Raw genomic sequence first — 16,303 nt, 5'->3', positions numbered from 1 at the left:
GTGATATCTGATCAAAGGTCTGAGCCCGGTTCAAATCTCGGTCAATACTGACAACAAAACAAAATATGACTGCTCACAGGTAGTTACTAAATTAGGAGGTGTTCTTGCAAAAGGATTTAAGGCCTGAGAAACTCAGTGTTAACTATTTCTCATGAAGATGAACACTAGAAGGCTGCCAGACAGTAGTGACCTCCATACACACATAAGGAAGAGAACACTTTAAACAGAAAATCACAATGATCTATAGGCTGCATGTGAACTAAAGTAATAATAAAATGATAATACCAAAAAATCTCTAACAGTGGCGTTGACACGATGCTCAGGTGGTACTAATGAGCCCAAAATGTTCCTGGAAAATGTCCCCCACACCATTTCACCACCAGCAGCCTGAACCGTTGATACCAGGCAGGATGGATCCATTCCCCCCATTTCTATAGTGTGAATAAAGCCCTATATGAAGACAGAAGGCCTAACGTAGAAATATGCATCTACAAAACTCAATGTGGAACTAAATATAAAGTCCTGCCAGAAAATTGTATTTTTACTCTTTCAAATGCATCATAGGTGATTGATGATTTATGACTCTGCACATTCAATTATGACTGCAAACAACCAACAGTTTGTTGTTGACAAATGTTCAAACAATATATTGATCTAAATAATTCTTTTAATATTACAATTCCCATCTATACGAAACATGTTTTTGTTTTTAATACGCTCAGGCCAAGCGCCTTCTCTCTTTCTAAACTCTAAACTAAATAAACTGATGCATTCTCTCAAAACAAAAAATATATATATATATTCTAGTCACATGAATAAAAAGCCCATAAAATAACACTTCAAAGAGTTGATATTATTAGAAGCACATTGTCTTTTTAATTTAAACAGATATTAACACTGATTAGTTTTTGAACCAAAGTCGAGGTATCCAAGGAGACCAGGAATGCTTTTCCTGGCATTTTCGAAAAAAAATTAACCCAAAGACACACTGGACGACAAAATGAACAACAAGATCCTTTTGAAACTGAAACTTTTTAAATCACTTAAACGCTGTTTTAAAAAAAAATACTTCTTGAACTACCAAACTAATGAATACAATTGAGACCATCGAAACCTATTTTTAAGCACATCAAATTACAGAAAGCCCACTGTCTTTTTTCAAATATTTCTAAGGTGTTATTAAGTTGTATTATTTATTTTTACCAAGGTATCCATGGAAACCAAATATGTTTTTCAGAGCATTTTTTTCAAAGAGGGACATATCTCTTCTATCTAGCCAGCACTGGACACCAAAAAGCAACTGATAATCCTAACCAGCTGTGAGAGACTGGCCCGTCTGTTCCAGCCCACTGGACTGAAGTGAAACAAAGACAATGAAAGAAACTATATTTCAGGCCGCTACCCTGATTTCAGTTGCCTTAGGTAAGTACTAACTTTTTTTTCTTGCTGAACATCTTGTGATTTTTTTAAAATTATTATTATTGTTTTATTTGTGTGGTGGAATTGCTGCCTGATGAGACAGAAGTTAGTGGGTTTAACCAGGGTTTTTACTGAAATCAGGTAAGCGTACTTTATATGTGCATTAATACCCTAGTGAAATGTTTAATTGTTTTTTTTTTTGGGGGGGGGGGGGTATGTATTTTCTGACACTAATTAAGTGTCGCTCAAATTTGAATATTGACTTATTTGTTGGTCACAGATAAAAACAATTAAAAATGTGTATTTGTCATATTGTAAGATGTTAGTTAATGTACTTTGTTTTTAGAATAATCTTATTATTTCCAGAAATATAAATTGACAATAAACTCTCGTGCACTGCTCAGATTGACTCTGTCTGCAGCAGCGACTACACTTTCAGTGCAGGTTGAAACCCTTTGCTGTTAGTCAGAAAGTGATGCTGCTCTTTCTACATACTGCAGAGAAACCAGGCCTTCATTCAGCGTTTCTGCCTGTTTTGGCAACTTGTCTGTCCAAATGAAGGCTAAGCTCATTTGTTTCACACAAAGAGCTATGAAGCAGAAGGGGGTCAAGCAGTATGCCTCACTTCAGACCATTTTCAAAAGAAACAATAACCAGACTGGCCCAGAATATCATCTCAAACCCCACCCATATTCTTCATTCAGAGTATCAGTTTCTTAACTTAGTGACTCAGAGCTCTTGCATGTAGACTGAGCAGCTGCAAGAACTCATTCGTTCCACTTTCAATCAAAGCCATACACTGTAACAAACATTTAACTGTGATTGTTTTATATATTAATTTCTCTTATAATGGATTTAATATACAAGTGGTTTTAATCATTTTATTGTTTCTGCAAAAATTTTAAGTTTCTCCTAACCTAACCTATTTACTTTTCTTTGGTCAGCATTAATAACCAAATTTAATCTTTTCCAAAAATCTTTGTTGGTATAATTAGGAAAGTCAAGTTTTTTTGCTTCTTTGTTGTGAGTTTCATAACTTGACTGTAGGAGTTTTATCTTGCCAATTAATCCTGTCGTCATTTGATTTATTGGGCTTTTTTTTATCATGACTGAGAGAGTTGCGTATTTTGTCCCCGTCTTTTCCATTTATAAAGAAGCCGTTTTAATCAGATGGGGGAGTTCTTCTGCTGTCGATTCATGATGAACATTTGTGTTTTGAAATTTACACGTGGTACTGCTCGATACGTTACAGTGCAGTTCAATACATGACGATATTATTGAAGAGTACATTTAGTTCAGAAACTCTGTTAACAAAGTGATGGATGTTTCCAGACCTTCACTTCTCTAATAATACTTTTCTGTTTACAGACAATGAAAACACATAATTTAACAGTAGAATTTGCACATCAGACCGAAATAAAACATATTTAATTCAGAGATGAGGCTTGACAAAAAAGCATGCCTAATATGTATTGTTATTTCTAAAAGATATTTTTGAAAATAAACAAGCCTAATTAGAATACATCCATCTGTTCATTCCTTACCTGAACACACTTGTCCTGCAGGGTCATGAGGGTGGCTGATGCCTGTCTACAGTAGCAGGTATACTGGGTGAGAGACTGGGTACACCCTGACAGGTTTACTTATTTAGCATCAGGGTGCAATGTTACCTGGAGAGAAAAAAACTTTGAAGAATATATTATTCATCATTGAAACTAAATGGCTGTTATAAAGTATACCATTAGGTTTTTTTTCACATCTTGATGGTATATATAAACATATAAATATGTGTGTGTTTGTGACTTGTTTGCTTCATAGGGATGGTCCTTGGATTTCTGCTGAAGCTTCTAGTTCCTCTAACTCCACATCAAATTCACTGGATCCAAACGCCAGGGGAAATATTTCTAAATATGCTTCAGATATTTGCTGTCCCCCTCATTGTGACCAGCGTGATTGCAGGCAAGCTAAATATGAACTTAGATACTTGATGTATGAACTTGTTATTATTATTATAAAGATGTATTTGAAAGTTGCTCACTCATTGTTTTGTGGATAAACACTTGACCATAGCTGTATCTGGACATTAGATTCATATGGTGATCTTACTAATTATTTCTTGTGACTAAGAACTATAAGAAGATAAAGATGAGTTCAGACCTTTAGACTATTGTTAGGACACACATGAACTGGCATGTTGTCCTAGTCATTGCTCAGGCACCACATGAACTTCTGGTTCTGCTCTCATTTCTCAGGAGTAACTGAATTAAGCAACAAAATGTCCAAGAAAATGGCCATCTTCACTGGAACCTACATCTGTGGCACTACCTTCATTGCCATAAGTATTGGTAACTTTCTCATAGGTAGCAAATTTTAATGTAGATTTATCAAGACCACCATAGAGGGTATTGTGTTATTGTTTTTGACATGCTGCCTGAGACTTGTTGAAAAAAAAAATCATAAAACTGTTCATTTAAAAGTGCATCTCAGGACAATCAAGATTGCTGTACCGTTAAAAGCTAACATAAAACAATAGCAACAGAATGCAATAAAGATTTAAAAAATCCACATCATCATAAGCTACGAAAAATAGGTTAATCTAAAAAGATGCGGTTTAGACCAGATTTCAATAGTCAGAGTGAGGTGATATTTTTGTAGATTATTTGTGTTGTAGGGTTGACTCTGGTGCTAATAGCTAAGCCTGGTGAGGGGCAAGACATTTTATCCACTGAATCTCCGGATGCCCCAGCCTTCTCCATTCATTTGGTCCTTCAGGACCTTTTAAGGTGAGAGAAGAAGAGTTCAGGCAAAATTCCTGCTTTTCTGAATATTAATGTTATAGTTTCCTGCATAGAAAAGATATAATAGATGTTTTTTTATCATCTCTAACAAATACATACTATAAGTATTCATACTCCTTGAACTTTTCCATATTTTGTGACATTACAATCACAAACACGAATGTGTTTCATTGGAATTTTATGAGAAAGGCCAAAACAAAGTGGTGTGCAATTGTGAAATAGAAAGAAAATTATTAGATTCAAAACATTTTTTTACAAATAAAAAGCTGAAAAAGTGGTGTGCAAAAGTATTCAGCCCCCTTTTCTCTGAATGCAATCAATAGCCCTAAGAAGTTGCCTGATGAGTATTAATGCCTAACACCTGTGTGTAGTCTAATCTCATTATAATTTAGGAGTGCACATTTATTGCTTTGCTTATCATTTGCTGTGATAAATGTCCTGCAATAAGAATTTTGATTTTTTATTCTGATGATAAATTAATTCCAATTGTTTTTGCTGTACCACGCAGCCCCCACTCTGCTCTTACACCATATTCCCTGTACCTGCTTCTCTTCAGCAAGAACAGGGAATATGGTCAGAGTTGACAAGAAGATTGATGGAGCCAAATACAAGGAAATCTGTTCGAGTCTACAAAAGATATGAGACTGGGGTAGAGGTCCACCTTCCAGCAGGACAACGGCTGTAAACATAAAGATGGGCTACCAAACAAAGTCCAGATATAAACCCATTTAAAAATCTGTGGCAAGATCAGAAAACTGCACTTCACAAATGCCCTCAATCTAATCTGACTGAGTTTGAGCGGTTTTGCAAAGAAAAATGGGCAGAAATTTCAGTCACTACATGTGCAAAGCCTGCGACAGACTGGTGACCTATCTAGGGTGTTCACCGCCTCTTCCCCAAAACGTTTTCTGGAGATAGGAACCAGCACCTCCAGAAACCATTAGGGACAATTGTGTACAGAAAATGGATGGATGGATGGATGGATGGATGGATGGATGGATGGATGGATGGATGGATGGATGGATGGATGGATGGATGGATGGATGGATGGATGGATGGATGGATGGATGGATGGATGGATGGATGGATGGATGGATGGATGGATGGATGGATGGATGGATGGATGGATGGAACTTACACTAAAAGACTTGCAGTGTTTAGTGTAAGTCTCTATTACAGCTTCAACTGTAATAGAAGCAAAATATTTTTCCACAAAGTATTGACTTGGGTCAGTGGTTCCCAAAGATTTTCTGGGCTATCCCCCTATGGATTATAAAATCCCCCCCAAAAGAGAAAAAAAAATCAACTGGGCGCAATCATCGTTCAACCATATATACATAAACCTTTACACATATTTTGTTCTCAAACTCCACCAAAGTTAATTTCACACTTCAGGTTGCAACAAAACTACAAACCATCTCTACAGTGCAACACTTTTGTGTAACTGTTTAGTTTTTGTTTTTCATTCATCCATACAGCTTCCCGCGACCCCCTTGCAATGGCACTATGCCTCCCCTAGGGGGCGAACCCCACACTTTGGGAACCGCTGACTTAGGGGGTTGAATACTTTTGCACATTGCATTTTTCTGTTTGCAAAAATGTTTTGAATCATGTATAATTTTCTTTCTGCTTCACAAATGCATACCACTTTCTGTTGGTCTTTCACAATAAATTTCAATGAAATACACTTATGTTTGTAATGTGACAAAATATGGAAAGGTTCAAGGGATATGAATGCCTTTTCTTCCCATTGCTTGAGTTAAAACTATGTTGGTTTATGTGTAAAATTTATGGTGAAAAATTATATCCTCATGTTTTGTGTCTTACAGTTTTTCTCAGTTGGTTTGGTGCTTTTCTCAGAACATAATTAAAATTCACAAAAGCTTCTTGTTCAATCTTCAAATTACTGTGCCTCTTAAGCACATCAAAAAAAGAAGTTTCTCATTTCTTTCAACAAGTTACAAATACTTTTTTACATTTATGCAGGTGATTCTATCTGATTCTCTGATTCTTCTTACTTACGTCATGTTCATAAAAATTAATTATGTCATAAGTTTGGTTTTCCGATTGTCTTATGTTCCCATTTCTACTTTGTTTTTGTTGTTTTCTTTGTGCTCTGCAGTTTTGTCTTGTTCTTTCCATACCAAACTAACATGGTCGGGTCAGCAGATTACAGTAAAAGGATAAATGTGAATTTTGCGGTCTCTTGCCATTAACCTCCCATAATTACAATTTACAATACTGATCAAAACTTTAGCTGTAGTTTACAACAGAACATCCCTTCACACTGTTATATTGACAACACGACCAATCAATTTGACTGTCACAATGAAATGAGGACGTTTAATTCCGAGGCATTGGCACGTTCATTGACTCAGATGTTTAATTTTGAGAAAGAAACTGGCTTTTGCAGATAATCCAAGGTGTTTTGCTGCTTGTAGAAATTGTTTTGAGAAACGCACTTTTTCGCAAATGTCAAGAATGATTTGAGAAATGCACCAAAGCGACTAAGAAAGACTAACATCTACAAGCACAGTTATTTTGTGACTCTCCTTTGACTCACATAGGAACATGATTCCAGAGAGCTTTCTTCAGGCTTTCTATGAGCAGGTATGTTTTTATTCAGAAGCACAGCTCGCTGTGTAAATTCCCATGTTGAGTTTGGAAAGTTCCCACAGTTTATTTATTTTCCTCTAAGTACAAGACTGAGATTGTTCTTATTAAAAGAGAAGAATCTGTCCGCAACATTAGTCAGGTGAGTATTTTTTTTTTCTGATCTTTGTTCTTTTTCTATAACAACTTCCAAAAGTCTTCACAGCCTTTGTGGAGGGGAAAAAAGTCTTTTCGCCATTGGTCGAAGTTTCCCAATACACACCAGTAGAGCTGAGACTGTATAAACAGCTGATGTCAGAAGCAGAAGTCAAGAGATTTTGGATTCCTGTAACGATGTAAATGTGATGCAGATGTGCATGAAATATCTTCCCGTTTTGGCTATGAGCAGAGGGAATTTGTATCATTTCTTTATTTATATATTCCATGAGTTTAGGCACCTTTAAATTCCTCCATGTAAGCAGCTCTTTATTTAGTTTCTTTGTTTTATTTTGCCCGAAAAAAAAACACTAAAAGACTTAAGTGATGAAAAAATTGTTCAAATACACAAAGACTTTTTTTTAATGTTTGTATATATAAATAAATGTTTTTTCTATTGAATTTGTTTCTTCCCACCTCTCAATCTGAACGGGTTTTTTTGCTAAATACATTTTTACAAAATAAATCAAAATAAGATGCATTGAAGTTTAGGATTTTAATGCGACTAATTGTGGAACAGTGATATTTATTGTCCAATAATGATGCACTTCTACAATATTGCTCTAAGAGTTTTAGAAACAGCATATTTATGTTGTTTTTTTGTTTGTTTGTTTGTTTGTTTTTTTGCACAGAATGACACAGAGATAAGACTGATAGGCAGTTATGTTGCTGGACCCAACATGATAGGACTGATCGTCTGGTCTTTTGTCATCGGCATCATGTTAAACAAGGTGGAAAGCAAGGCCAATGTCACTGTGCAGGTCATTCAATGCCTCAACGAAGCAATAAAAATCACATTTAACTGGATCCTGTGGTAAGATCAAACAGTGCATCATTTCACTCTTTTACCAAATTAGACCCATTTTTAACATGAATATTCTCTCAATTATTTCCGATCAAACACAAGAGGAAGTCACCAGTACTATACCACTTAAATGTCATTTCAGTTCTTGTATTTACGGCAAGAATGACCGTTAACCTTCTTAACAAAATCCATCCATCCATCCATCCATCTTCTTCCGCTTATCCGAGGTCGGGTCGCGGGGGTAGCAGCTTCAGAAGGGAGGCCCAGACTTCCCTCTCCCCAGCCACTTCTTCTAGCTCCTCCGGGGGAATCCCGAGGCGTTCCCAGGCCAGCCGAGAGACATAGTCCCTCCAGCGTGTCCTGGGTCTTCCCCGGGGCCTCCTCCCGGTGGGACGTGCCCGGAACACCTCACCAGGGAGGCGTCCAGGAGGCATCCTGACCAGATGCCCGAGCCACCTCAACTGGCTCCTCTCGATGTGAAGGAGCAGCGGCTCTACTCTGAGTCCCTCCCGGATGACTGAGCTTCTCACCCTATCTCTGAGGGAGAGCCCAGCCACCCTACGGAGAAAACCCATTTCGGCCGCTTGTATCCGCAATCTCGTTCTTTCGGTCATGACCCAAAGCTCATGACCGTAGATGAGGGTGGGAACGTAGATCGACCGGTAAATCGAGAGCTTCGCTTTTTGGCTCAGCTCTCTCTTCACCACGACGGACCGGTACAGCGCCCGCTTGACAGCAGACGCTGCGCCAATCCGCCTGTCGATCTCCCGCTCCCTTCTTCCCCCATTCGTGAACAAGATCCCGAGATACTTAAACTCCTCCACTTGGGGCAGGACACCCCCCTGACCCGGAGAAGGCACTCTACCCTTTTCCGGCTCAAGACCATGGCCTCGGATTTGGAGGCACTGATCCCCATCCCGGCCGCTTCACACTCGGCTGCGAACCGCTCCAGCGAGAGCTGCAGATCACTTGTTCTGCTGGGGGACTTCAACGCTCACGTGGGCAATGACAGTGAGACCTGGAGGGGCGTGGTTGGGAGGAACGGCCCGCCCGACCTGAACTTGAGCGGTGTTCTGTTGCTGGACTTCTGTGCTCGCCATGGATTGTCCATAACGAACACCATGTTCAAGCATAAGGGTGTCCATATGTGCACTTGGCACCAGGACACCCTAGGCCGCAGTTCGATGATCGACTTTGTCATCGTTTCATCGGATCTGCGGCCGTATGTCTTGGACACTCGGGTGAAGAGAGGTGCGGAGCTGTCCACTGACCACTACCTGGTGGTGAGTTGGCTCCGGTGGTGGGGGCGAAAGCCGGTCAGACCTGGCAGGCCCAAACGTGTTGTGAGGGTCTGCTGGGAACGTCTGGCGGAATCCCCTGTGAGACGGAGCTTTAACTCCCATCTCCGGCAAAACTTCGAACACGTCCCGGGGGAGGTGGGGGACATGGAGTCTGAGTGGACCGTGTTCCGTGCCTCCATTGTCGAGGCGGCCGATCGGAGCTGTGGCCGCAAGATTGTCGGTGCCTGTCGCGGCGGCAACCCTCGAACCCGCTGGTGGACACCTTCGGTGAGGGATGCCGTCAGGCTGAAGAAGGAGTCCTATCGGGCCTTTTTGGCCTGTGGGACTCCGGAAGCAGCTGATGGGTACTGGCGGTCGAAGCGGCATGCGGCTCGGGCAGTTGCTGAGGCAAAAACTCGGGCGTGGGAGGAGTTTGGAGAGGCCATGGAGAAAGACTTCCGTACGGCTTCGAGGCGATTCTGGTCCACCATCCGGCGTCTCGGGGGGGGAAGAGGTGCAGCACCAACACTGTTTATAGTGGGGATGGTGTGCTGCTGACCTCTACTCGGGACGTTGTGGGCCGGTGGGCAGAGTACTTCGAAGACCTCCTCAATCCCACCAACATGCCTCATCTCTGCTTTTCGCAGACGATGTGGTCCTTTTGGCTTCATCAGATCGTGATCTTAACAAAATTAGTAAAGCAAAAATTGTAAATGCCTATTTTATTTAGCCTTCTGGCTGCTTTTTGTTTCAGGTACTTGCCAGTAGGAGTGTTGTTCCTGGTTACACACCAAGTGCTGGAGGTTCAGGACTGGGGCGCCATCATTAAACTTGGAAAGCTTTCAGGGCTGGTTCTTCTGGGGTATGTACACCTCCTGTGTCCAATTCTCTAATTTTTGCCCTCTTGTAATCTGACCACTCGAACCCTTGTGTGCACTTTGATTGAGTCCACACTTCATAGAGTGGTGTAGGGGCCCTGTTGAATATTGGAACCGGGTCCTTGACTGCATGCTAGTGATGCCATTCAGCCATTTAATTCAAGCGTGTCGGACAAGGGAAACTTCTAAAAGTCTGGTACACTGGCTCTTGAGGATTAGATATCACCAGCTTATCCATGTGTTAGAAAGGTCTAGTCAAATCCAGACCTATAATCACTTGATTATAGGTCAAATGATTATAGTCCGCTATTTTGCGGAGAGGAATGTGACAAACAAATCATAACAAAACATAGAAACAGAAATAGAAAGAGCAAAGCTGGTGCAGACATAACCCAGCAGGCTGCAGCTGGAACTGCAGCAAAAGGTTGATCTATAATGCATAATGTAGATGTACGAACATTTTCATAGATGAATGGTTACTGGGAAACCATGCATCATTTTCTTTCCACTTTACAGTGCTGAACTACTGTGTATTAGTATATCATATAAAATCAATCCAAACACTCTAAGGTGTCTGGTATTACCATGACAAAATGTATAAAAGTATCAAAGTTAAAGGCCAGTGAGTACTGGCCTTTAATACTTAATAACACTGAGCATGACTTTATTGTCTCTTTCAGGTATGTAATCCATGCCCTTTTTGTTCTTCCTGGGCTTTATGTCATAATCCTCAGAGTGAACCCTTATGTCATCTTCAAGAAGACCTCAAGGGCCTTGCTGACAGCATTTGTTATTGCGTCCAGGTGAGATGTTCTGCTTGTTTGTTGTCAGAGTGAGACACCTTTCTAGTTTCCACATATGAACAGTGCTCCAATAAAGGATGTGTTTTCTGCCAAAGCTCCGCCACTCTGCCCATCACCCTCCAATGCTGTGAAGAGAACGTGAAGGTCAATGTGAGACTCTGCCGCCTCATGCTGCCCATCGCCACTACCATCAACAAGAATGGGACCGCACTCTACGAAGTGATCGCTGTTGTCTTTATTACCCAGATAAATAACATCGTGCTGGATGTCGGCCAGATAATCACCATTGGGTAAGCTACTTCCTAGATGTGCCTGGAATTGAGAAAACATGCATAGTGGAATTGTTAAATTGTTGGGGGGGGTTCTTATAACAACCAAGTAACTATGTTACCTTTAGTTGTTAAAGAAATGCAATCAATATGAAATATAAATTAAAAGATATTTGGCTTTGATATTTAATTCCTTAAAATTGGCCATTTGTCTCTTTAAAAATTATACTCTTTGAAACTCTGCCTTCAGAAAGTCATCACAATAGCGCTGCTCTATTAACCTTTTAAGTTTCTGCCTGTGTTGTACTCAGAAGTAGCTCATATGCTGAGCTCAGGAAATGCACAGTTCCACGTGTTTGCTAATTGCTGCTGGCTAGTCTGAATGAGCTGAGGGTGAGAGTTGTGGGAGAGGGGTGCTCTGTGAACCTTGTTCAGCTCCAAGGTTCCAAGCTGCCACTTTCAGAGCTTTGTCCGAAAGTGCCGATCAGTCCACAGAGGCACAGCTGAGTGGTTGTCATGGGAGATTACAGGATTTCTCAAAAAATGCATGAAATTATGCGACACTCCAGGTATGTTTTTGATGAGGAAATAACATTATGACACGATGTAAGCTCAAAAAAGTAAGTTTTGCATAATACTAACCACTTAAAGAGGAAAGGCTGACACACAGCTCTGTGTTGTACCTAAGACTAAAATGCTCATGAAGGCTGTGCTTGGTTTGCAGCTTGACTGTTTCCATCATCAGCTTTGGAACTGCAGGGATCCCAGTAACGGGAGCTATGATCACTATCCTGATTCTGACATCTGCGGGACTGCCTGCAGATGATGCCTACGTTCTGCTGGTGGTGGAATGGCTTCTGTAAGTCCAACTTGATGCTCACAGCCTGATATTTGTGTTTCAAAATTACTTTGAAGTGTCACTGAAATGATAAAACCACTTACATGATTTAAACAACAGCTTTTTACAACAAATGGCCTTGTGATGTAATCAGCATAAATCAAACCCTACACAACTAGGCTGAGTACAGGGAGGCAGAGAAGGTTCTGAGCGACTCTTAGCGAAGATTTGAGCCATTTGTCTGAAGAACCTAGATGGAGTGATGAAGAAGAGGGAGCTGGTTGTACTGAAGAACTGCAATCCTATTTCTTTGAGCCATGTAGTTCAGGAAGCAAGGATGACTCCAGCATTTCTTGGGAGGAACGATCTGAGCTGGACATCTGTCTCCTCCAAATCACTGAATCGTAATAAACAGATATAGTAGTTATTCATATTTAAACCCAGTTTAATTCAAATAATCCAGTTACTTACATAATCGGTTCAGGTTTTGGGTATGTCCAACATGTAAATGCTGAGCATGCTGAGCCTGGCGTGGAATGAAAATTGCGGTCAAACTTGACGGCTTACTTTAGTGCCTCTGTGTGTGAGCAGAGCTCACCGGGTAACAGCTGGGAACGATTATATGCATTTTTTCTTTTTTGCAGCCTGTGTGGGGCTTTAGGGGAAACATACTGTTGGGGAAGCGCAGACTGACGTAACTCATCTTAAAACACCAGAAAATGTCCATGTTCAGTTGCTGCAAAAAGGAGAAAAGCAGCCCATTGACAGCACTAGAGCATATAGTGATAGAAACCATAAAAGAGAAGCAGCACAATAGACATTTTTACCTTCTTCTGTATCGGCATATCGCCCATCACTTGTATATGGTTTGATTTACCCTGAATACGTCACAAGATGGAAGAAGAGCTGGTGCAGCTGGTTGTTGTAGAGTGAGAGACAGAAAACCTTCAAGAAAAACAAAGCTGAGTCTGACAGCATGCTTCTTCTCTTCCTCTGGGCTCTTCAGAGACCATTTCGGCACTTCGGTGAATGTTCTGGGAGACTGCTTTGGTGTGGCTGTCATCAATCATCTGTGCTACGATGACCTGATGAAGTCCGACAATAAAAGGTGAATGAAATTATTCAAATTACATGTTCATTTGCAAAGACACAATGTTGCCAAAAGTATTTGCTCCCTGATCCAAATCGTTGAGTTCCGGCGTTCCAGTGGCTTCCACAGCTGCAGGTGTATGAAAGCCACCACTGAGACTGAACAAATAGGTCACTCTCAATAGCAACAGTGAACTTGAGACTAACACCATGATGGGATGCCACCTGTGCACGACTTAAATTCATTACATTTCCTCTATTCTAGACCAGTGTGGACATTTTGTCTGAATATTCAAATCCTGCCTCAAATGTAACAAAAGAAATATGTACAGCAGCAAAGACTTTCGTCCCTAGACTCCAGAATACAAACTGGCTGTCCCCTTAGTTCCTCCTTTCCCTTTACTTTTGCTGTATGGAGAGCATCTTCATATATGCTAGCTGCTGGGTTGCAAAGAAAAACGTTCTCCGAGGGGTTATTGCCACTGCCATTGAATAATTGGCCACTCCCTGTGTGTGTGAAGGCAGATGAAAGAATAATTTTGTCAACATTGTGTAAATCCCTTTCTGAGCTGTATCAATGGTCTCTGTGTTATTCACACATAAACTCACATAACAAAGATCTAAATGTATCAGAATGTCTTCAGTTTGGAGAAATTTGAGCATAGATTGTTATAAGTCATTTACACCAAGTGGTAAGACAAGAGGTACTTTAGTCCCAGTTTGTCTTGAACGTTATTGACCATGTTTTCCATTTTACCTGTTAGCATTGAAAGGACTCGTTCCATCAAGGACATCGAAATGGACTTATCCTTTTTGGATTCTGATGAAGAGTCCATTTCCTCCACCCCTTCATCCCACTCAAGATCCATTTCACCTAAGAGAGGGGATCATCTCAGAAGAGTGGTAACGCCAAGAAACTGAAACCTCTGGATAGGGACGTCATCATCCGGGGGTGTCTGAGCTGCTCATTTCCATGTTTGCCTATGTTTTTATTAGGAGGATGGGGCCATATCAGTTTATTCATGTGTTTCTTTGTTTCTATTTTTTTTCAGTTCTTGCAAATATGAAATTATTTACTTATATCTCCATATTTTATTTATGTTTAATGTAATTAGTATGTATAACTATTGTTATGTGTTTGAATAAAACTGATCTGTACAATAGATTTCATGGTTGTTACTTTTCCTTTTGCATGCTCACTATTTACGGTCTTTTGTGTATTTATAAATTTGATCTTTCTCAAATGGCTGGTTAAATATACTCACCAGCCACTTTATTAGGTACACATTACTAATAAATGTGTACCTTATTAGGTACCAGGTTGGATCCCCTTTTGCCTTCAGAACTAACTTAATCCTTAATGGCATCGACTCAACAAGGTACTGGAAAATATTCCTCAGAGAGTCTAGTCCATACTGACATGATAGCATTAAACAGTTGCTGCAGATTTGTTGGCTTCACATCCATGATGGAAATAATCCCAAAGATGTTCTATTGGACTGAGATCAGGTGACTGTGGAGACCAGTCGAGTTCAGTGAACTCATTGTCGTGTTCAAGAAACCAGTCTAGGGAAACATACGGTTGGGGAAGCGCAGACTGACGTAACTCATCTTAAAACACCAGAAAATGTCCATGTTCAGTTGCTGCAAAAAGGAGAAAAGCAGCCCATTGACAGCACTAGAGCATATAGTGATAGAAACCATAAAAGAGAAGCAGCACAATAGACATTTTTACCTTCTTCTGTATCGGCATATCGTCCATCACTTGTATATGGTTTGATTTACCCTGAATACGTCACAAGATGGAAGAAGAGCTGGTGCAGCTGGTTGTAGAGTGAGAGACAGAAAACCTTCAAGAACAACAAAGCTGAGTCTGACAGCATGCTTCTTCTCTTCCTCTGGGCTCTTCAGAGACCATTTCGGCACTTCGGTGAATGTTCTGGGAGACTGCTTTGGTGTGGCTGTCATCAATTATCTGTGCTATGATGACAATGAAAGGTAAATGAAATCATTCAAATTACATGTTCAAAGACACAATGTTGCCAAAAGTATTCACTCCCAAATCACTGAATTTAGATTTTCCAGTGACCTCCACCTTTACAGTTGTGTGAAATCCAGCACTGAGGCTGAGGAAAAAAGCTGCTCTCAGAAGAAATAGTGGTACCGACATTGGATGCCACTTGTGCACTACGTCTAGCCAGGTGCGCCGTATAAGGGGGAAAAGTTATGATAATTCCAAGGGCCCCTGACCGACAGGGGGCCCTCCACAATTTATTTTTTTTTATTTTTTCAGTAGAAATGAAAAAGAAATGGGGCCCTGTCAATTACAAAGTTAATCATATTGCGTTTCCTAAAATAGTTTTTAGCAGTACAAATCAAATGTTGCCCCTCCCAGACCAAAAAACACACATCCATATTTGCACTGAATCCCCCTGGATCTGCATGAAGTGGTTCGTTCCTGCTTAGCGCTTCACGGTGACGATGTTCAGCAGCAGTCTGATGTTGTCTGTGTATTTAATTAGAGTTTTCTGTGTCCCCGAGTCTTCGTGTTGTCCTGTCTTCCCCTTGATTCCATACTTAAGTACAAGAAATTTCAGATACTTTAAGACTTTAACTCAAGTAACATTTCAGTCAGTGACTTCGACTTTTACCAAAGTCATATTTTGGAGAGGTATTTTTACTTGACTCTGAGATTTCAGTACTTTAAACAACACTGGCGTCGAGCCCTGGCTTCTGCTCGGCCGTGCTGCCCGTTGTCTTGGACTGAGTTTATTCATTAAAATCATTCATTTATCGCATTCCTGGGTCTACAGCGTCTGCCTCACCACCCGCACTTCTTGACAGTCTGATCCTTTATGACATGCGTCATAAATCAGCACCAGTAAAAATCTAAACTGGTGAGTGTTTACCACTGATGCTGGCTGACTTGTGGGCCTGAAGTACGTCTCACAGATTGAGGATACTATGAGGAGAAGTGTTTTGGCGCCAACTAGTGGTTAAAGTGGTTAAAGATCAGTTTTATTAAATCAGACGTGCGTACTCGGAAAGTAAACCTAATTTTGCCTATTAAACAAAATATATTGTTTATCTTTAAACAGTTAAAAAAAAACTAGTTTTTATTAATTATTTCAGTATCTCCGTGTTTTTTTTATTGGTCTTTTTCTTATTGGTCTCTTTTCTAAAATAGCGAAACGACGGACTCCTACAGGAAACTAAGGGTTTAATTGGTTTCGAAAATGTATCCAATGTTTTTAAAAAAAGTCTATTTCTTCAGTTGAAAACTCTTCTATTCATTGTTTTAAATAAAGAGCTTTTA

General features: G+C 40.3%; 1 protein-coding gene across 1 annotated transcript; it reads left to right on the top strand.

Moving 5' to 3' along the window:
- The first annotated feature begins 1,340 nt into the window (after positions 1-1,340).
- LOC111609885 (excitatory amino acid transporter 3-like) lies at positions 1,341-14,054 on the top strand. The gene is made up of 13 exons (XM_023340904.1): positions 1,341-1,422; positions 3,238-3,378; positions 3,672-3,764; positions 4,091-4,202; positions 6,785-6,827; positions 6,916-6,972; positions 7,658-7,839; positions 9,865-9,972; positions 10,669-10,791; positions 10,887-11,081; positions 11,785-11,919; positions 12,905-13,006; positions 13,752-14,054. The coding sequence occupies exons 1-13, from the start codon at positions 1,374-1,376 to the stop codon at positions 13,906-13,908; spliced, it is 1,497 nt and encodes a 498-aa protein (XP_023196672.1). The 5' UTR covers positions 1,341-1,373; the 3' UTR covers positions 13,909-14,054.
- Positions 14,055-16,303: the final 2,249 nt, after the last annotated feature.

The sequence above is a fragment of the Xiphophorus maculatus genome, chromosome 1, assembly GCF_002775205.1.
Source record: "Xiphophorus maculatus strain JP 163 A chromosome 1, X_maculatus-5.0-male, whole genome shotgun sequence".
NCBI classification, from domain to species: domain Eukaryota; kingdom Metazoa; phylum Chordata; class Actinopteri; order Cyprinodontiformes; family Poeciliidae; genus Xiphophorus; species Xiphophorus maculatus.
This window is presented reverse-complemented; position numbering and strand designations above follow the sequence as displayed.

What these genes read in the sequence shown, in the direction of transcription:
- LOC111609885 (XM_023340904.1), top strand. Translation starts at nt 1,374, where the DNA reads ATGAAAGAAACTATATTTCAGGCCGCTACCCTGATTTCAGTTGCCTTA. An exon ending in GTCCTTCAGGACCTTTTAAG is followed by an intron (nt 4,203 to 6,784) that starts GTGAGAGAAGAA and finishes TGACTCACATAG; the next exon opens with GAACATGATTCCAGAGAGCT. An exon ending in GGCCAGATAATCACCATTGG is followed by an intron (nt 11,082 to 11,784) that starts GTAAGCTACTTC and finishes CTTGGTTTGCAG; the next exon opens with CTTGACTGTTTCCATCATCA.